The sequence below is a fragment of the Pogona vitticeps genome, chromosome 4, assembly GCF_051106095.1.
Source record: "Pogona vitticeps strain Pit_001003342236 chromosome 4, PviZW2.1, whole genome shotgun sequence".
NCBI lineage: Eukaryota > Metazoa > Chordata > Lepidosauria > Squamata > Agamidae > Pogona > Pogona vitticeps.
Genome location: NC_135786.1, coordinates 218,564,548 through 218,587,043, shown reverse-complemented (window position 1 = coordinate 218,587,043; position 22,496 = coordinate 218,564,548). Strand labels below are relative to the sequence as shown.

The following is a 22,496-nucleotide window of genomic DNA, read 5'->3' as shown; positions in this document are numbered from 1 at the left end:
GAGGCAGGGAAAGTGCAAAATGTGAACTTTCAGTTAACTGTTGGCCAGTGAAAAGGGTGCCTGTCTGCTTCCTCACTCCTCCCAGCGTTTAGAGAGTGGATTGGGAGACAGTCTTCGGACTGCCTGGTACTGCCTGGACTGTATTTTCCCTGCCTTCCCTGAACCTTTCTTGACCTAAGAAAAAAAGAAACAAAATATCCCCCTCTAGTGGTTGAAGGCAGAATAGCAGCTTCCCATTAGTTTCTATGGACGGAAAAGAGCAGATACGGATCAAATGGTTTTCAATGCATTCCTACGGCAAATGCAGATTTGACCTGCGAACTTTTTGACTTGAGAACCGCCTTCCAATACGGATTAAGTTCTCAAGTCAAGACCCCACTTACGTCAGTCACCATTTGCCAAAACTTAGCAGTTCTTGTTTGCGCATGTCCACCACATACAAATTTATTTTGATGATGAAGTCAAACTTTTCTTTTTAAAACATATGGCTAGTCCTATTTTCTTTAGTACGAAACACAAGGGTTGGAATGTGAATAATAAATTCACATTTTCCGGGTCTTGTCACATAGACTTCTTGTGGAGACTTCTCCTGCACCACTGAGATTTCTTAGCTTTCTAAATTGTTTTTCCCACTTACTTTTGTGTTTTTCACTTATATTTTGGTGAAAGAAACCACCAAATTCTGTGCAGTTTCATCCCCTTTCCTGGGAAGTCTTGTACAGAAAATGACATCATTTTGTGCAAGAATTATAATAATTCTGTGCAGTTTGTTCCACTTACAAAAAATAAAAATAAAATCCCATGAGATTTCTTAGAATCCAAAGAAATGTCACTGCAAGGAGACAGGAAGATTTGAGTTTCTTCTTCTTGGTTTCTCACTGAGAATGAGAAACTACAAGAATAAGAGTCTTATATAAGCCTAGTCCCTTTCACAGACACTGTATCTGATGAAATATCTGTGGACAATACATGAGAACGTGGGCCAGATATAACTCATTAACCTTGATTTTTTTCATGAGACTCTATCTTCTTTTTTCCATCTTCAGGTTATCCATATTATATTCCAGTACTTGAAGATGTTGCAAAAAAATGGTCCTGAAAAAAGGTATTTGTGGAGGTGGTGAGGTGTGTTAGGTAATAGGGTAAAACTTTATTGCCCTTTGATTTTTTCCCCCTAATGCATATTCAGTATATACTGGAAGTTAGACAGCAAATGATAGAGGGGAAAATAAGTGCATAAAGAAAATGTGGGAATTATGCTATTTTAATGTCAGCATTCACATGCTTACGTTGGGTGATGATTTCCATGTGTGAATGAGTCATCACAGATCAAACACCTTAGACAGATTGTTTTTATTAATTTGGCCCACAAATGTTTACAATGAAATCACTTTGCATAATCAGGTGGAAGTCATCAAATGTTAATCAGGCAAGTGGCGTAAATGTAAGCATCTTATTTGTGCCTGTGTTTTTCCAGAGACCCATTGTTTCTTAGTCCAAGAACCATTACGATTACTCAAGATGTAGCTAGCCCTGCTTACATGCTGGAAGACTGCTTGCAAGATTTTTCAGATTGCCATGTTTACATCATTTTATAATGACCTTCTTTGACTGATTATCTGAACATTTCATCAACAAAAGTATTATTGTTTTCTCTATTATTGTAAATTAGCTCCCAGAAGTAAACCAGTAATTTAGCACTGTCAATTTCCTTGAGTTTCTCAAAATGGAAGAAGTACGGACTTTTCCTTCTGCTACACTACATGGATATATGGATGCTATTGTTCTAATCGGCATTACTTACTAAGCATACAGTACAAAAGGGCCATAGGTTTTCTCCTGTCTCTGATAATCCACAAAGAGTTATTCTCAAATATATAATATTCTCTCTCTTCTCCCCATGTGACATCTTCTACATGCCTGGAGTACAGCTCCTGTCATCTCTGGTATTTCAAAAACTGACAACATTTCCCCAAATGAAATGATGCTGTAGCCCCATTCAGAAACTCATTTAAGAGCCCCTAACTGAGCAGTTGGTATTTAAATAGATTATATATGTAGACTTGCTGTGCATAAGCCTATATAGATTAGGATACATAAACCTGAACCTAGCCAGGTCATTGACATAGTTTCCTTCCCCATATGCACATCCAATTAACCCAAACTGAAGAGGGTTAACAGGGCTCTTATCGTCCAGCTATGTGAAATAGGTTTTAATCCATGTTCACTAAATGTTTTGCAAAGAGAGAGCCAGTGCTGTGCAGTGATTAGATTATCAAGCTAGAACGTGGGGGATCCATGTTCTAGATGCTGGGATCCCCACAGTCAAGAATTTCACCGGGTGACTTTCAATCGGTCTGTTTCTCTCGGCCTAGTGTATGTCAGAGGGTTGTTGCACAGATAAAATGGGGGAGGAGGAGAGCCATGTACATCACTCTTGAGATTTTTGAAAGAAAGGTATGAATGCAACCAACAAGTAAACATGGCTTGATGTTCTTGTGTAATTTTAAAGTCCCTCCCTCATCTCTTGGTTATTCAACAATACGAATGAAGAAAAAAGGCTTTCTGTTCAAGATCTACTACAGAAATTCAGGTTGGCTGGTTGTTTTATGAGTGGAAGTAAAGAAATATAGTCATAATTTTTCTATTTATAGAATATGGCAAGAAATTCAGAAGATTGAAGGCAATGAATTTTGCTTCCAGGAACAGGTGATTGTTGTTCATTTCCAATATTGCCTTGTGTCTACATTCATGCTACACATCTTAATATATAGTTTGTTTGAGAAACTAGTAATGATCTTACAGAGATCCAATGTCATATTTCAAGATCCTCAGCCTTCTATCCTTCCAAGGTTGGTAAAATGAGTACCCAGCTCGCTGGGGGGGGGGGCAATGTGTAGCCTGCATAATTAATTTGTAAACCGCCTAGAGAGTGCTTGAAGTGCTATGGGGCGGTATATAAGCAGCACGATTTTTTTCTAAGGAATCCTGCTTTTTTTCTTTTTTCTTTTTCTTTTTTTGATTTTGGAACCACTGCTCATTGCCAGACTGACCCTCTTGAGTATGTAGAAAACATTTGTGAATATATGCACATTTTTCAGAAGGAGGACTTATTGATAGGAGATCAACTGCTAACTGAGTATAACCCTCAAGTAAGTGATTTGTCTCTGCATTTTGGAGGATGAAATTACGTAAGTGTTAATCTAAGAGTTCTTGCATAGAGTAGTAAACGTAGGGGGTAGCAATTACCTAAGACCACTTTGATCCTTTTGGCATATTTACTGCCCAAAATATGAATCTTGCACTTTTATGCAATACCCATAGTAAATATACCAATGATGTATCCATTGTGTATAGGACGTGAGCATAGTCTCATATTCTCATCTGGGTGTGGAACATTATTCAGTTCACATTTTGATATGAAAATGGGCACTTTCCAAATCAAAATATGAGCTGCAATGCAAGTCAGGTTTCTCAGAATATTGGAGTGCAATTTTTCAAAATGAAAAATGTGCACAAACATTTTTTGGTGTTTAGTCGTTAAGTCATGTCTGACTCTTTGTGACCCCATGGACCAGAGCACGCCAGGCCCCCCTGTCTTCCACTGCCTCCCAGAGTTGGGTCAAATTCATGTTGGTCGCTTCGATGACTCTGTCCAACCATCTCGTCCTCTGTTGTGCCCTTCTCCCCTTGCCTTTGCTCTTTCCCAACATCTGGGTCTTCTCCAGGGAGTCTTCTCTTCTCATGAGATGGCCTCTGCTTCAGGATCTGTCCTTCCAGTGAGCACTCAGGGTTGAAAAATGTACTAAACACCTTTGCATAATATTTCTGTAAACCTTTTGTTTGTAAAACCATGAATTGATGTGACACTAAGCAAGTAATAAAGTGTGGAACTGAGAAAAAGAACAATTTTAAATTGAATTTGACATAGTCATCCTAGGTTGATTGCTATCTTGTAATGATTTACAGGACTGAATTTCTTTTCCTTTATTCCCTGCACCTCCATTAGAAATCCACTTAGATTTCTACAAGATCCTGACACATTTGACCTGAAGTTCCATCTCCCACTACAGTTCTCTATAATAGCCTGAGAAGAGGCTGGGCGGGGGCGGGGACAATTCATTACAGTGAAGGGAGGTAGTTCTTCCTAGTTGATAGGCAGGAATAGCTACTTAAAATTAATGAACATATTCTTTTATACTAACAGATCATTGCAGATGCCCTTAATCATCTTGTTCCTCAAAGAGTTAATCTTTTCCTGTTATCTCCCGCCCATGAGGGGTTATGTCACTTGAAAGAAAAATGGTTCGGGACAAAGTACTATGTCTCAGGTAAAACAACAATTTATAGTCTTTACAACTGTATTTTTAAGTCTGCTTCTGGAATCTTACAACCACTAGGCATTGAGGAGACTTAATGCTGCATGAAGATGTTTATCTGACTGATCTCAATATGAAATAAGGAATCAATCTTCCTAATTTCTCCCTAGCTAAATCCATGGGTAGTGTTATATTGGAAAGGTTGAGCCCTTCTTAAAGCACCCTATTCTTGTGCTTTAGAAGGGTTTCTGGGACAAATATGAGAGTACAAACCACTCATTTGGTTTTGTGGAGACTGAATTTCAGACTATAACGGAGCTATGGCTGTTGAGCCAGATTAATACTTGACTTCTATTAAATCACTCACCTGGCGATGAGAGAGAGATTCTGTATTCCGTTCTATCCACAGATATTGATGAATATTGGAAAAAGTTGTGGGACACTGATTTTGAGTTAAATCCAGAGTTACATCTGCCTGAAGAAAACAAATATATAGGTCAGCCTGTGTTTTGTTGTTTTCAATGAAAAATGAATTGTATTGTGTTGTGTTCTGAATGTACACATTGCATGGGATTACTCTTGACTGAGAGGTGATTTATAAATAACACAGATGAATAAAATATTTCTGATTGCAAAGCAATCTGTTCATGCACTCAGCCAAAATCATCTGAAGGCCTTCCCTTGCATTCCCTCAGTATGTGGGAGTGGTACAGGACCCATCCACATACATTCATCAACTGCACATAAAGCATCTCAGAAGCATTCTGGGGTTGACTAGTTATGATGTGGTATACATTGTGTTCTTTCCTTTAAAATGTTAGACTTTGCTTGTCTCCCTCTTCTCTCGCTTTTGTTTCATTCTTTTTAAATAGTACACGTGATATGTTAACAGTAAACACGATATTTGATAATAATGTGCAGGTTGGTTTGCACATATAATGGCTTGTTAACTGGCATTGTACAGTTCACATTGAACATTCTGAAAGTATTATAATTCACTGCTTTTCCCATAAGAGTGGTAACATGTCCCAGTTATGTAAGAAGCAAGTTTTATATCCAAGGTCATGTGTGAACACCGGCTTCAAACTGAGTAACCTCTGAATCTTACATCCCACACTAGCAACTGATTTTTCTGTCAAGAAATCGAGCACCAGTGCCACAGAATATCCTAAAAAAATAATGGAATCACGTCAAGGTTGTCTCTGGTACAAAGAGGACAATAAGTTTGGTGTCCCCAAAGGTAAAAGTCAATAGACAGTGAATTAAAATATATACAAGGCATATATATGTATTTAGAGTATGGGGGAGGACAAGCTAAATGTCATAGAAAGCCTCAAGGTTCTTTGGTTTACTTATAGAAGCAGTCAGCACTCTGGAGAGCTCTTGCCATGAGAAGATGCTTATTGATCGACCTTGGAGAAAACTGATGGGAAAGGAGTTCAAAATGAGTTATCAAGAAGCTATTATAATTAGCTGTGTCTAGGAGCATTGAAAGGGACGTGGTGGCGCTGTGGGCTAAACCACAGAAGCCTGTGCTGCAGGGTCAGAAGACCAAGCAGTCGTAAGATTGAATCCACGCGACAGAGTCAGCGCCCATCACTTGTCCCAGCTCCCGCCAACCTAGCAGTTCGAAAGCATGTAAATGCAAGTAGATTAATAGGGACCACCTCGGTGGGAAGGTAACAGCGTTCCGTGTCTAAGTCGCACTGGCCATGTGACCACGGAAGATTGTCTTCGGACAAACGCTGGCTCTATGGCTTGGAAACGGGGATGAGCACCGCCCCCTAGAGTCGAACACGACTGGACAAAAATTGTCAAGGGGAACCTTTACCTTTACCTAGGAGCATTGAATTCCTCAAACTATTGAAATGCCCATGTAACTGCTGCTGCTGTTATATGCCACCATATAACATTCATGACCTAGTAGGGTTTTTGAGGTACATGAGATATTAGTCATAGTTTACCATTACCACTGTCTGGGGAGTTTCTGGGAGGTCTCCAGAGTCCTCACTCAATAATGCATTAGACTACACCGTACTCTTATATGGTTGAGCCAGTTGGCTGGTTGGAATACTGAACAACTACACTCCTGTCAGAAAGTGAGGGTTTTCAGACTTCACTTATTTTAGCAACCAGCCCTGGGGAGTTTGTAATTTAAAGTCTGAAGATAAAAGGGGAAAGAGAGGCAAGGTTTGCCCTTTAGGATGTTTCAGATAGGGATGAGGATTATGGGACTATGTAGCAGGATTCGCGGTGGGTTTGAATAGGAATGGAAAAGAAATTTGCATTAAGTTAGATGTTTCATTAACTTTTGCACTGTCTGGCCTCAGAAAGTATTAAAGAACATGCACAGGCATCATTTGGTTTCTCATCACCAAGCAGAATCCTTAAACATCAGATTTTTTTTCTTCTTGCTTTTTCAAATTACATGTAGGCAAATATACGTAACTAAAAGACCTATATTGAAAAATATGCACGAACAGCCCTTAATCTGTGTAAAAAAAGGGGGGGAAACAATGCATGTTTGGAAAAGCATATATCACATTTATGACAAACATATGTGCAGGAAGAATGTTTTTAAAATCTTGCAGCTGAGATCCAAAACTAGGACAGGATGGGGATGCAGTCATCTTATGGGAATAGAATGTAAATAAAACTGACCAGATTTCTCATCCTAGCTTTTGAGGATAATATGGAGGAATGAATAAGCAGTGGTGCTCTGCAAGCCGTCTGTGAGCAATCTGGTCTTCCTACAGGACCGGCCAATCAGCACTGGGCTTGTTGGCTGTGGCATGTCAGTATGGGTGGAGCTCAACTTCAGAACATGGGAACCTGCCTTATACCGAGTTACACTGTGGGTTCATCCAGCCCAGTATGAACAATTCTAAGTTGCCACAATGGCTCTCCATTGGTTCAGGCAGGATCTTCTTGTCTAACCCCAACTGTAGGTCCCTGTCTCCAAATATGAACCAATTTGAAACCTATTTTATTTCCAGAATTGGAAACAGCTTTTCATACACATGCACCTTGCTCATACACCTTTCTCAGGCATTCACAGACAATGATCAATTGATCCAAGGAGCACACACTTCCAGACATGGAAGTAAGAATGGTTACTTAAGGATGGTAAAATATAGTGTTTTTAAAAAATGGACTGACCCTATTCAGGAATTATCAAATCTAGGTTTATAAACTCGGTTAGAGGAGAACACGTAACCCCGTCCCCTCCTCCAGTGCTTTCTCCATATGAGTAGGAACAGATCTAAATAGGAGAGCTTCCTGCTTGTGTGCAGAATCACAATTCTCCAGACTTTTCATGGCTCTTGCCTGCTTTTAGAGCCTAAACATGACCATGCATCTCTTGGCTTTAAATTAAACCAGCCTAGCATGAAGAGTGGGTGTGGGGAGCAATCTGAGCACTGCACTCCAGCCAGCACAGGATGTAATAACACCTGGACGGGGCTTTTGTTATATCTAAAGGGCTATACATTTAAGTGAGTGCAATATCTCATCTAATTTTCCATCTCAATTATTTTTTCTTCAGCATTTATCTGTTTCTATCTGGTGTCCCCACTGATACAAGAATCTGCACTGAAGTAGGTAGTAATTTCTTCTTTTCTTGGTATCATTTAACATTCTTGCACAGACTCTTTGTTGCTTTGTTTGATTATTTATGAATATTATTGTTTGCACCCCGAGTAGACATCATCTAGAGGGGCAGGGTATAAATTTAATAAATAAATAAATAAAAATAAAATCTGAGTGTGTTGCTTATAGTACCGTAATCCATGATCATTGAGTGTATTTTCGAGAAGAGGACAATCATGGAGTAAAACAGGATAGCTCAGAGGTTTCTAAGTCCATGTTTGACTTGATTAACTGAACTTTATTTGTGAAACAAACTGTGGTTTGTCATCTGGGAACTTGCGCCTCTCTTCTGGATCTCTCATTCAGCAATAAGCCTTAAAAAACCCTTCCTTTGTACCCAAAATGACCTCTGTAGGGCAACAAAATTTTCTAAAGGCTACATTTAGGAATACATGTAAATCAGTGGTTCCCAACCTTGGGCCCTCAAATGTTTTGGAATGCAACTCCCTTTCCGAGTGGGAAAGGCTTCTGGGAGTTTTAGTCCAAGAACATATGGGGATCCAAGGCTGGGAACCACTGATGTAGATTGTTTCTTTCCGCATTCTTGCAGGCAAAGACTGAGAAGTACAAAACCTATTCTCCTTACCATAAAAGTAAAGTATTTTGTTGCACAAGCATTCATTTTTCATGCAAGTTAAGTGCAATTGTCTCCAGAATCTTTTTTCTTAGCAAAGCATAATATTTATGCAAAGTACAGTGGTGCCTCGCTTAACGAGTGCACCGTTTAACGATGAATCCGCATAGTGATGCATTTTTTGTGATCGCTAATGCGATCGCATTGCAATGTTTTAATAGGCAAAACATCGCATTGTGATGATCGGTAAGCGTTTCGCTTACCGATCTTGGCATTGTGATGTTTTGGGAACAGCTGATCGGCGGTTCCAAAATGGCTGTTGGGTCAACAAAATGGCCGCCTGCAGCATTTTCGCACCCTGCCCTTGCTTACCAGGCAGCGAAAATGGCAGCCGGATGGAAGATTCCCCGCATAGCGTTGAGTTTTTCCCCAATAGGAACGCATTAAACAGAGTTTAATGCGTTTCTATGGGTACCCCCCCCCGCATAGCGACAAATCCGGATAGCGACGTTAGTCCTGGAACGGATTAACGTCGCTATGCAGGGCACCACTGTAATTCTTCTGCAAATTAAGTGGAATTGTGCAAAAGAAGACTTTAATGCAAACTATCTTTAACACAAATTATGCAACTTGCTTAAAATGTCTATGATTGATGTATTGTTGTATGGAGTTGTAAAGATTAGAAGTATCCAAAGGATAGTTTTGGAAGAAGTAGCTGCATCATCCTGTGCTAGCTTATCAGGCAAAAAGAAAAGAAAAAAGGGAAGACAAAAATGTTTTGGTACAATGACTACTGCTAAATATTAATGTGAACTTTCATGGACAAGTCTGAAGAAGCGGACTTGTTCACAAAATATCACATTTAGAGATGGCTATGAACCAAGCAGTTCATGCTGGTTTGTACTTCATGCAAACAGGTGTTCGGTGCTTCCCATCCGCACCTCCTCTGGGAAGTGCCCACTCAGAGGCAGTACCCAGGTTCTCCTCCTCCAGGCACTGCCTCTGATTGGGTGCCCACAGGAGCAGGCGGGGCTGAGAAGTGCCAAACACCCATTCAGACAAAGTATGAATTGGCATGAAGTGCAGGTTCAGACGTCTATGTCAGTATCTAATCACACTAAAATATAGCCGTTGGTCTTTAAAAAGCCACGTTTTTGTCTTCTTTATTTTTATAGATAGATAGATAAAACTTTATTACGGTCAACGACCAGCCACAAATAAAACATCAAAATATACAAACATACAGAGCTATACAAAAATATTGGGATCAAATGCAAATACTCAGTTCTGAGATGAACAACAGCAGCATCAAAACATCTCCCTTAAAGCAATTCCAGAATTTCTAGCAAACCATGCTCTAACTACGGAGGCTTTATTTTTATATTCTTCTTTTGTTTTTGCTTGACATCCAAAGTATAGTTTGCCTCTTTTTTTAAACAATCAGTTAATCATTCTGTTCCTAATGGTGGGTGGGTGGGCAGTATGGATGTGAGTGCTTCACTTGTCAAGGAAATATGACACCATTTTTGCAGAGATAATTTGCACAGATCATGGAGGCAAGAAAACCTTAGCATGCAGCTACAGTCTCCTTTTCTCACTCTCCTTGAGAGGTGGAAAATTTTGTGAGACTTGAGAATTAAAAAATAATTTCATGATTATTCTTAGCATCTCTATTCCATTATAACTAATGGGAATATTTTAAGTCACAGTTTTGTTTATGGGGACAACAATTTAAGCAGAGTGGGTGCAGATATGAAGTGAAAAAGCTCTGAGATGTATAGTTGCCCCGTGTGAAATAACATTATATTAATGAATACCCACCTTGATGTCTACTCCATGAAGCTCTGACAACTCTATTGTGCTTTTTCATCTTGCTCCTTACCTAGTATGGTCCTTTTTGATACTTTCATAAGCATCCTTAGCCACAACCTTGCTGAACCAGCATATGAAGCAGATGTTGCCCAACTGGAATACAAAGTCATAGCCAAGGAGCATGGCATGACCATCCGAGTGAAAGGATTTAACCATAAACTACCTGTGAGTAGCCTTTGTATGTTAATAAATGAAGCTTACATTCATTACATTGAATAATCTGACAGATATCAGCCTGGTATTTGGATCTCACACCTTGCATTTGGATTTTGCTTCTGGATTGTCTGTCATGGATATATAATTCCTTATTGAGTTTGGATAGATGATAGCAAACCCTCTGAGATGGGGAACCAGCTAAGATTGTCCATAAATATATGTGACATAATGGATTTCAGAAAGCTTGGAGAGGGGATTTTTTTTCAGCCAACAGCACAAATAATTCAGTTGAGTCTTTGGTCTCATTATGAAGCAAGGAGATAGAGAAGCTATGACACAATTGCTACCAAGTGTCCTTGTAGATCTTAATGGAAGGTCTATTCATAGTTAAATGGAGGAATAGATGATGTCTGGAGCATAGGTGGTACAAGTTAAAAAAACTCAGTGTGACCAAACATGAAAGCTGAGTATGACCAAACATGACATGCTGTCTCTACTGTATGACACAAAGTGTGGTCCAGTATTATTTATTTATTTATTTATTTATTTATTTATTTATTTATTTATTTATTTATTTATTTATTTATTTATTTATTTATTTATTTATTTATACCCCGCCTATCTGGTCTACTGGTATCTCAGTAATGTTCTTGTTGGTATTGGCTCAGAAGGAATAGGAGTGGAACCATCAGACATCTGCCATGATGAATTTGCTAATTACTTTGGATAGTCAGCTGCTTGTATCTATTCGGATCTTGATACTATAGATGTATCAGGATCTGAGCAGGTATGCAAGACAGCACATTGTTTCATTTTTGTTGCTGCAACCTGAAGAGTTTAAGAGATCTGAAGTGGTCTTCTCCATAACATGTATGCTTGAAACTTACCCTTCTTGCTGATGAGGTAGTAGAAGGGAAATGGTTGGGTGAAGATGGGCAGCAGGATGTGCCTCATTATGCTAAGGGATCGTTCCAATCTCTTTGAAAGAGGAACTACTGTTCTCTCCCCTGAAGCAGATTTCACTGGACTTAAAAGAACATCAGAACTTCCAACCAATAGCTACTCTCCACACTTTGAGCAAGATCTATGACAAAATGGAGATCAATAAGCTTTAGGTGTTCCTGGAGGAAACACAAAGCCAGCAAAGCAATTCCATTGGATTTTTTTACTAGGATTTGGGACCAAAGTAATCTGGGTCTCCCTCGGTCACATGGTCTGAGAGAGGGATACAGGAAGTATGACTTTGTTGGTCCTTTGGATCTCTCATCAACTGTGGTACCTTTTTGGACCACCTCTGAGCAAAGGAAGACAAAAGCATAGTGTAAGGATAGTTCCATTCTAGCCTGCAGAATCAGTTCCAGATCACATTGGACAATTTCTGCCCAGGAACTGGGGGGGGGTGGGTTCCACAGGATTCTGCCCCCTGTGCTTTTCAGAATTCACGGGGATTTACAATTTGAATGTAATCAGTATGCTGATGATACCCAGTTTTATTTCTCCCTGTCACCTCAGCCAAGTGGGGCGGTATAGATGTCTGAATGGTGAAATGAGCTGGCTACCAAAGTGATACTGTGTCCTGACAAGATGGACTTTGTATGGATTGGTTGTTTTCAGACCTAGGAACTATAGAATCAACTTGTTCTAGATGGGGCGTCATTCCCCCTTCACCATATATATGCAGCACGGCTGCTCTGCATTTGTTGAGTTTCAATTTGTGTAAATTGTGCATGCACTGAGAAACAGGATTGTGTTATGAATTGCATGTGACTCTCTTATTTGTCCCAAATTGTCTTGTTATAAAACATGTCTTTTTCTTTTCAGCTGCTCTTCCAACTTGTAATTGATCACTTGTCAGACCTCAGTATCACACCTTCAGCTTTCCAGATGATAACCGAGCAGCTTAAAAAGACATATTTTAACTATCTTATCAAAACAGATACCCTGGCAAAGTGAGTGTCTTTAGGGAGACCATATAGAAAATCCTATAATGTTAGGGCTCCGTGATATAAATTCACTTACTAAAGAAACATCCATGGGAAATGTCATCATTAGAGATGGACATGAAGCAAACTACAAATTGAAAAAAATCCACGAATTGGTCTGGTTCGTGGTTCATGTCATACTTTGGTCTGGGGATTCCATTTTGCCGAAACAAAAAAAAGTGCCACACTTTTTCTGCTGGGCACCTCATTTTGCTTTGGCAAAATGGATCCCCCTCCCCACTGTCCCTGTTGTCTTCCTAACTCGTCCTGCCACCTCCTACTCTTCATTCTCCATCGCTGTCATCTTTAGAGACAGCGCCCTGGCTTCCCTTTCAAGAACTCGGCCAGCTGTCTTTGTGCATCTGCACATCTAGCTGTCCATGCCGAGAGACAAAATGAGTTTGTTGGTACGTAGAATACCTGGGAATTCCTTATTTTCAGTATTTGATAACTTGCAGATTAATTGCATTCATTGAAAAGAAAGGTATTCCAGTGAGTGGGTGATGCCATGAAAAGTGTTCCTATGAAATTTGCTCATAAATGCATGCAAAAAAACTGTTAAAAGCAACATTAACACAGCTATTTCAATATGATACACCTGTTTATTCCGTGGACTAGATATATGAACAACTTTCAGACTGCTTCTGGCAGGATAGGTGAAGAACCATAGTATCAGAAGTGGCATTTAGCCTTTGATTAGCAACATTAATGCCCTACTCATGGTTAATGTGAATAGTTCTCTAGAGTCAATCTTTCGAGTTTTTGCAGTCATAAGGGCACAAAATGCCAGGATAAAACCTTGTGAATTAACGTCTATTTGCTGGATGTTCTCTTTCCTTCGGTTTACAGAGATCTACGACTCTCAATACTAGAGCATGGCAGATGGTCTTTAATAGAGAAGTACCAGACTGTTACTAATGGCATTTCCCTTGAATCAATGCTCGAATTTGTAAAAGCTTTCAAATCACATCTATGGGTAGAAGGACTTGTCCAAGGAAATTTTACAAACTATGTGAGTATAGGTCCAAACTATCTCAAGGACCATATCTCCCTTCATGAGCCTGCTCGGGGATTAAAATCATTAGGAGAGGTCTTCCTTTTGGTCCCGCCACCTGCACAGGTGAGGACCCAGGGGAGGGCCTTCTCTGTTGCTGCTCTCAAACTTTGGAACTCCCTCCCACAGGAGGCCAGATCGGCTTAATCTTTGCTGTTGCACAAACAAAGACCTTTCTCTGCACACAAGGTTTTCTCTCAGTGACTGGCTGCTCTGAATGGGGTTTTTAAATGGATTGTCATGCCGTACTACTTTTAATTGTTTTTGATATTGCTTTGTTTACCATTTCTTAGAGTGGTATTTGTTTGATTATTTTTAGTATTTGTATACTTACTAATTTTAGCTTTAAATATTCCAGTGAGTGAGTGAGTGAGTAAGTAAGTAAGTAAGTAAGTAAGTAAGTAAGTAAGTAAGTAAGTAAGTAAGTAAGTAAGTAAGTAAGTAAGAAAGAAAGAAAGAAAGAAAGAAAGAAAGAAAGAAAGAAAGAAAGAAAGAAAGAAAGAAAGAAAGAAAGAAAGAAAGAAAGAGAAAAGTTAAGCATCTGTAAATTGGGTTCTATTTTTATTGAAAACCCAGCACGTAGCTGTTACAAACCTTTGCTAATTTATGTTAAAATGAAAATTCCTTATTGACCCATTTCTGTCTATTTTGTGTGTGTATGTGTATGGGTGTGTGTTTGAAAAAAATCATGTAAATAAAAATTGATACCTTTTCCCATTTATCTTCTAGGAATCAAAGCAGTTTATGAATTATATTGCTCAGTGAGTATCTTGATTTGATCCTCAGTGTGTGGGAAAATGTTACAGTGAATTTTCTCATTTATGGTGCATATTGCATTGATATAGCTGTCCGTTATTTGTGTTATAAAATAAAAATACAGATTGATTAGTATTGCTTTCTAACATTCATTAACATAACATCCCTGATTTCTCTTGTAATTCTTTAAAACAGTGGTTCTCAAATTTTGGTAACCCAAGTGTTCTTGGAGTGCAATTCCAGAAATGAAGGTTTCTTGGAATTGCAGTCCAAAAACACTTGGTTTACCCAAGGTTGGGAAGCACAGTTTTAAAAGGATGAAGCATAGTGTCAGGGATGACACATAACAAAAAATCCGGGATTTCAAGGATGAGCTGCAGTCAGCTTTCAGCTCCTGCACTGCTATGTCCCCTCTACACTAGCTTGTCTTCAAGGTGGAAGGAGATCTTCCACCAAGAAACCAGAGTTTAGGACATTCTTCAAATTATGGTTAGTTTCCCCCCTATAATTTGTCGAAACAAGCCAAGGTCTTTTAACTATGATCTGACCTTTCAAAAAACCTTCAGCACCATAACTATAGTTGGTCAGATCTGAATGTCACAACAAGCTCTTGTTAATCAAAAATGTGTGTGCTTCTTTTATAATGTAGCAGGATTCTGGCCTTGTTCTCCCCCCCCCCTTCAGTTTAAAAAAGAGATCAGTTGTTTGTCACTATGCTTTCCCTATGCTTTCTTCTTCTTCTTTTCTCTCTTTCTTCAGAAAATTGCGCTTCCTTCCTCTAATTCACCGATGTCCTATTCAGTTCCGGGTGATAGAACTGCCAAACACTCACATCCTGTGTAAAGTGAAGTCCCTTCACAAAGGTGATCCAAATTCTGATGTTACAGTCTACTATCAGGTAATGTAGATCTAGGCCCAGTTATACTGGTGTTTGTGCCTGTCACTTTACATATTTTCTCTTTCGCCTCTTTTTCACTGTATTGAGTAAATCATAGTTTTTGATGTCACTGAATTCTGGAATCATGCCATAATTCACCTGGTATAAAATACCATGATGTAACACTTAAGATTGTATTTTTTAGGAGGAAACTCCAGGTCTATCCATAGTCCATGATAAGTACATTGACTGAAATTCTGTATGTTATGCCCATCTGAGAGCCCACTCACACCACATTATTTCATTTCATTTTGCTCTTTGACACCACCAGAAGCTACTGCATTTGCGTTAGGAGCCTTTGAGAGAGGTTCTTTGAGGCCCCTCATATACCCTAACCCAAACCAGTCCAGGCCTTTCCTGATTCCATTTTATTTTTTTACAAATGGCCACTGCTGGAACTGCTGCAACTCATGACTTGAGTCTGGAAGCAAAAAAAAAAATGTTGATCCCCAATCTGCTGATATTGCCCACCCCTGCCTAAAAGAAAGATTTATTTATGCTGCATAAATATGGGCTACTTGTATTCGTATCTCTGGGGAAACAAATACAAATAGCCCACGTCTAGTCTTTTGTCTCTTCAGTGATCAGCTGTGAAACTTACAGACCTTTTGGGTTCATCAAGTAATCACCAACCCCATTAGTCACACTTCTTCTTCTTATTTTTATTTTTTATAGATAGGTGCGAAACATTTAAGAGACTATACACTCATGGAATTGCTCGTGGTAAGTTATCATGATTCGTAAGTTTAAGAATGGGTGCTTTTCCTCTGCTTCATGGTCCCTGTTTCCTGATGTTTCTTTCAGTTTTATTTATCTATAAGTTACTTAAGGAGCTTTTGGTACAGGAGCAGATTAAAAGTCCTTTTACTTATTACTTGTAGAAGTGACCATCTTCACAATATTAGAAACCCTAATTCACCACACTTCAGGGCTTCTTATCTCTTCTGCTGTTTAACCCCTTCACCTGTATTTCTTTGTTGTTTCCTCATTTCTCCTTGGTGTTCATTCAACCTTTCCTTCTACTCGCTGTGGTTTTCTCGCAGTCCTACTTTCTAAGCAGTACAAACATCTCTCGCTCACTTGTTTGATGAGTCCAGGAGACCTATAGAGGGAGATGAAGTACCAAGAACAATAGGATTTTGTTGAAAAAATTAGAGAAAGAAATGGAGTGGATTTCAAAATTAAGGACTTCGGCTTCTTTGGACATAAATAAAGAATTAGAGTTCCATTCCTCTGAGAATAAGATTTTGAGTTCTCAACATCCTCCCCCTTTCTTAGATCAGACCTGTCCTTGTTAGAGACCTATGAATTTAATTAGCATGTCCCAGCTCCGCACATGCCTAAGAGACAAAATAAAATTTCTAGTCTGGCAGGTGTTAGCAAGTTGGACTGGATACTCTTTTGAGAGAAACTTCTACAGACTGATCCCTTTTAATAAATACGTGTAGGCTGCAGATTGCAATGGACAGGAATATGCATGATTGTATACTATCTAGTGTTTGTGCAACTATATTTATTCAGGTGTTCTCTTTTATGTATCTTGAGAGCGCCAAGAAAGCAGCCTTAAAGTATTAACAGACTAAAAAGGACCAGGCGTTTTAAGAAATAAGTATTGTATTGCAGCATCTTGAGATTTATAATACGTGGGTTTAATGTCTAATAAAAATGTACATATAGAAATTGTACTGATTTCAGATGCACATGGAGGAGCCATGCTTTGACTTCCTGCGAACCAAGAATACACTGGGGTGAGTTTGCTATCTTCAAAAAAATCTGTTCTCTCTCCTTGCTATATGAGCCCCTGAAGGTTCTGTCTGGACTCCCTTCCCCTCCCCTTCCCAGTCCTCCTCCAAATTTCCCTTTGCCTCTCCTTGTCATTCTGCTGCCCCTCTACCTGCCCTGTACTAAAGGAAGCACAGGTTCAAGATTTTGATATTTACATAGGAAGTTTTCCATGGTTTGGGACCCCATTATTTGTTGGAGCATCTGACCCCAATGGCCTCTGCCCAATCCACCAGACCTGGCTTCTCCATGTGGCCACCTTGAGGGTGGCCCAAAAGTTGCCCACTAGAGGCAGGGTTTTCTCCATGGTGGTGCCAACTTTATGGAATCAGCTTCTGGAGGAACTAGACCTGGCTCCCTCCCTTTACTCATTCAGAAGAAAACTTAAGATGTTCTTCTGTAGAGAGGCCTTTCATACTGACCCAGCTTGATATTTTGCTCATCTCCAGATCTCAATTGTTCTGGTGTCATTGGGTTTTTTATACTGTTAGTCTTTTAAATTGTTTGTTTAGTTTTCTATATTTTGTTTTAATCTGTTGTCAAACTGCCCGGAATAGTTGTTTTGCACTAATAGGGCAGTACAATCAATCAATCAATCAATCAATCAATCAATCAACAAACAAATAAACAAACAAACACTCAATGCAGATAGTGGATCTTTACCCAGAATTCACTGGGCAGGAAGAGGAGAGGGGAGGAAATAAGGCGGTGCAGCAACTCTATAGTTTCCCACCTCAGCTACCAATAGATTTTGAGTACATTATCTCCTCCCCACACCAGACTCCGATTTGCTCATTGCTATTTCCTAAATCTTGTGCATCAAAGGAGAAACAAAGCAGATCCTGCAGTCTCAAGGCCATCCCTGCTGTAGAAGAAGGCAGCACAAGCAAAACCAACATTCAAGTATAATCCTGTTTAAAATGACCAGGGGATCTAGCCATTAGAAAGGGCTGTTTTAGAGAGAAGACACAGCTTTGTGCCAGCTGGTTCTGGTCAAGGCTATGGGCTGACCCATGGTTACAGTATTTCTTCTCTCTTTTACCTGACTGGGGCAATGACAAAGAAATCAGTAAAGCTGTGGGTCTAATATAATTCCAAACACCAACCAAGTAGTGGTTCCATACACTTTGCATGAGCAGATAGATGAAGACGTGGATGGTGGATCGCTCCCATAGATAACTTAATGCAGTACTTGTTAATGATCAGAATAAAATGACTTGTGCACGTGGAATGTTATTCTTCTCTTTTGGTTTAAGCTACCATGTATACCCTTCCACAAGAAACACATCTGGCATCCTGGGTTTTTCAATTACCGTAGTAACACAGGCAACCAAATATAAGTAAGTATCCTATTTTTTCCATTGAAGTGCAGTTAAATTTAATATTATTCTTTCAGCCTTGAGATGGAGTTCTGAAGAACTTATAGTTAAGACTTGAAGATTTCTGGAGTGGAAAAAATATCTATGACATGCTTAAAACATACAGTGTAGCCAAGAGGCATCATATTCCCCATAATTCTCCATTATAAATACTTCTATTCCTCTCTTCCAAATCTTTTGAAAAAAATTAATGTCATTACTGAGATCTGTTTTCTTGTACAAGCCATTGTACATGAATTGTGAGGCCAGTAAGAGGCATGTGTGTTCATCATCTCTATGGCCCTGATCCAGGTTAAGTACTGGTTATTACTAAGTCACATTAATGCTGGTAGAACAAATTGGTTGTGATTAATGTCCTACAACCTTCATGGAAGTTAACACAGCTGATGTTAGCTGGCTGAAGATCTCTGAAAGCAGATATTAGAGTATTTGTTCCAACAACCGGTACTGCTTACATTAGTTTGAAATATATTTATAAATACTACAGTGCAGCGATCAGCTGGGGGCAGCTGGTTGTGCACCCCAGAGATAAAGGATTTTCGGGGAATACTGATTCAAACTAGAAGTGTAGACTCATTTTCTTCAGAAATGTACAAGAGGTTATCAAAACCGTTGCTATTTCTTGCAAAAAAAAATTTGGATGCATTGTCTGAGCTAAAACTTCCAAACTTGGATCATCATCTTGCTTTCTGTAAGGGCCACTGGCAAGTTACAGATTTGTGGCTTCCCACCCCATCAAACCCTCTTTCTTTTCCATGATGCTTCAACTGGAGATGTGAAAAGTGTCAGCTACTTTCCCTTGCATTTATGGTAGATTAATTTCTTTCTGTCACTAATACGAAAAAAACACTGCATATTTTTGGTATATTGTGTGTGGGGGGGGGAAATGAACTGAAGAAAAGTTCTGGTCCCTGCACCAGATAATGTTATTCTCAGCAAGGAGACAATCACATGGTAAGTATTAAACTTACTGTAGCCACAAGGGATGAGCACAAACTGTTGAGTTGTTTAGCAGCTGAACAGATGCTCAGCATTTCCCAGACCTTCTTCCTCTGGTGGGCACCCACTTGGAAGCAATGGCTTCTACCGTGTCCTCTGGATGCTGCAAAAGGAAGCTCTGAGCACCTGTCCAGCCATTAAAAGAAGTAGCACAAACTGTTGAACCGACGGTTCATACTCATCTCTAGTAGCAATCCTAATTCGGGTCCAGCAATAAACAGAGATTCCAAGTTAGAATTTAAAAAGTTATGCACTCAGACCCAAGTGTAAATGAATGCATTCAATTTTTTTAAAAAAAATCAATCGGGCATATTTTTGAAAAATTGTGTTAAATATTTAAACTGGTTAAATAATTGTTGTGATCAAAAATAAGATACCACCGTGTTTTTTTTTCTTGAAACATGCCAAGGTATTTTCCCCCATTTCCTTTTTTTAAGTAGTTGAAAACAGCCATCTGTGGGAGGACCAGGGGCATAATTTTGGTTTCTAAGCAATCTAAGCTCATCCCCACACAGATACACACTCACAAGATGCACAGTAAGTGGGGACTGAACTCAAAAAGGCCAGAAAGAATAGGAATACAAAAATTATCTAATAGTTGTCTTCACACACATGTTTGAAGGCAGTAATACTAGCTAGGCTGAATATATGTCCTGGTTACCTTTTTCTTTACAAAACATGTGCTAATCTTTGCTTGGATGTACTTGTCACCCAGCACTGACTGTTGAAAGCTATTTTCCCAAACACCATTTTAACAACGTAGTCACCAGTCTGGAATCTTCTGTTCCTGAGGCCCATGCCCGCCATATTGCAACTACAATGCTTGCTGTACCCAGAGGTCACCCAGGGGAGGTCTCTGAGGTGATAATAAGGGGAAGGCACAAGTGATTGTCCCTCTCATGAGGAGAAATGGTCTCGGACTGAAGACAAGCCACACACATTAAATGGCGTTGTCTAACAGAAGAATAAATATGCCATTTTTAAAAATGGTTCATCCATTAAAAGAAACGCAACAAACAAAACAAAAAAGAAATCTCTTTACGTTCTTATCATTTTTACATGGGATAGGGTAGCGTCTTGTTTTCAGGAGGTCTTATAAGGCATTAGTAGCTTAGTGGCTTACAAAATATTTTAATAAACATGGATCTTATTGATGATCATCATTTTCTTAGCACCGAGTTAGTTGACAGAAAAATAGAAGATTTTCTATCTCAGTTTGAAGAAAAGCTTCGGCACTTATCAGAAGAAGAATTCCTTGCTCAGGTAAGATTAATGGCTTGCTTACATGGTGCCTGAAGTTGGATAATTCCAGCCACAGAAACTTTATCAGGAATTTCTGGGAAAAGGGCTGGTCACAAACAAAATGCTTGCTTGCAAGATTGAGACTACATTGCTCAGGAGCATGCAAGGATGCCTAATGCCAAATCAGCTCATCAGTCCATTCTGTTCTGTATTAGCTACACTGACCATTGATATACAAACAGCCGTGATCCTTCCCCAAAGAGTAGGGAAATCATTGTTCTCTGCCAGATGAAGATTCTGCTTTTGGAACTAGTTTAATCTCAACACCTGAGCAGGATTATGTGAGAGCAGCTGGTCCTTCAGTCTCACTGCTGCTCTAGTCAAGCTTCTGTTGAATAACTTTAAGCTAGTTGATTCTGTTCCACTACCCAGAATACTCCTATCCCTTTTCATATAAAAAGACCGAAATGTAAAGTAACATTGGATAGCAAGTAATCCATGATGGTGGAATTTGGTTGTTCTTTTTTTCCAGTTGCACAAGCAGTAGTGTGTTCTTGATGCCCTTGGATGCACTACAACTAGTGCAACTGGCTCAGCTATTACTTGTACAACCATCATATCTCTTGTAGAAAGACCATAATGTTAATCCATGTCATTCAAGCTGGGGAGGTAAGTGCCAGAGTTGTGTGGTGAACTCCATTCAGTTGAGGTACTCAAAGTAAATTTGTGAGCTCTTTAAGTCTATGTCTTTTGCAAGGGTGCAAAAGACATAGTTGACAGAAAAATAGAAGATGGGTGGATCTTAGGTTACTTCAACGACATATATTCTCCAGGTCTGCTGTCAATCTTCTTCTTCTTCTTCTTCTTCTTCTTCTTCTTCTTCTTCTTCTTCTTCTTCTTCTTCTTCTTCTTCTTCTTCTTCTTCTTCTTGCTTTACGATGCGCTTTGGAAGCTCCATTTTTTTAAAAAAGAGATTTTTCCTATGAGAGCAGTAAGTAATGTCATATTTTACAGGTCTCGGCTCTGATAAAGCTTAAGCAAACCGATGACTCCCACCTTGGTGAAGAGGTAGACAGAAACTGGAACGAAGTGATTACTCAGCAGTATTTGTTTGACAGACTTGCTCGAGAGGTGAAAATACTACCAGGATTGTTCTCTGGTTCATTTTTTTAAAACTGCATATAATTCACAACAAAAATACACACATTTTATGGCTGAATTTTGATCATTAAATGACTTTGGGTTTGGTCCACAAACTAGCTAAAATGGAAAATAGAGACTTATGCCATTTCACTTTGTCAGTGCTGTGAGATGAGGTAAATTAGATGTAAGTGCTCCTGTGTAAGCAATTTGCTACACGGTGAGGACAGGGTAAAGTGGAAAGATGTGTGATTGAAATTCCTGAATAACATGCTTGCACTGGGATAGATCCCTACCTGAGATAGAACACCCTGGGTCGTGAGCACAGTTTTTGGCTGCAATACAGCAATTTAACCACTACACCACGAGGCTCAACTAGCAGAAATCAATATCTATTTTGCCTTTATTTCTTTTTTCTTTTTGTGAATTTTCTTTTGAAAATTCCCCACCTTTCCCTGAGTTTTAGATTAAAAATAATCTTAGAACGGAAGAGCTGGAAGGGATTCTATGCATCATCAAGTGAAGCCCTTGTCAAGGAGGCACAGTGGGGAATTCAGCTCCCAACCTCTGGCTCCATGTTTGTGTGAATATTTATGTCCTCAGTCAGAAGTTATAAATGGATCTGATTTTCAAAGGCAGCTATCTATTTCCAGAGT

The 22,496-nt window shown here is 39.3% G+C and overlaps 1 protein-coding gene across 1 annotated transcript in view; it reads left to right on the top strand.

Annotated features, from left to right (window-relative positions):
* The window catches only part of LOC110073801 (nardilysin), a 53,241-nt gene that overhangs the window by 28,333 nt on the left and 2,412 nt on the right, over positions 1-22,496 (top strand). Inside the window, exons 13-29 of the mRNA XM_020783391.3 lie at positions 1,047-1,105; positions 2,655-2,709; positions 3,048-3,152; positions 4,208-4,331; positions 4,729-4,815; positions 5,440-5,559; positions 7,864-7,915; positions 10,428-10,578; positions 12,391-12,518; positions 13,401-13,563; positions 14,335-14,366; positions 15,121-15,259; positions 15,974-16,021; positions 16,994-17,046; positions 18,337-18,420; positions 20,631-20,721; positions 21,715-21,831. Of these exons, the coding sequence (XP_020639050.3) occupies positions 1,047-1,105; positions 2,655-2,709; positions 3,048-3,152; positions 4,208-4,331; positions 4,729-4,815; positions 5,440-5,559; positions 7,864-7,915; positions 10,428-10,578; positions 12,391-12,518; positions 13,401-13,563; positions 14,335-14,366; positions 15,121-15,259; positions 15,974-16,021; positions 16,994-17,046; positions 18,337-18,420; positions 20,631-20,721; positions 21,715-21,831 (1,608 nt within the window). The remainder of the gene's footprint in view (positions 1-1,046; positions 1,106-2,654; positions 2,710-3,047; positions 3,153-4,207; positions 4,332-4,728; positions 4,816-5,439; positions 5,560-7,863; positions 7,916-10,427; positions 10,579-12,390; positions 12,519-13,400; positions 13,564-14,334; positions 14,367-15,120; positions 15,260-15,973; positions 16,022-16,993; positions 17,047-18,336; positions 18,421-20,630; positions 20,722-21,714; positions 21,832-22,496) is intronic.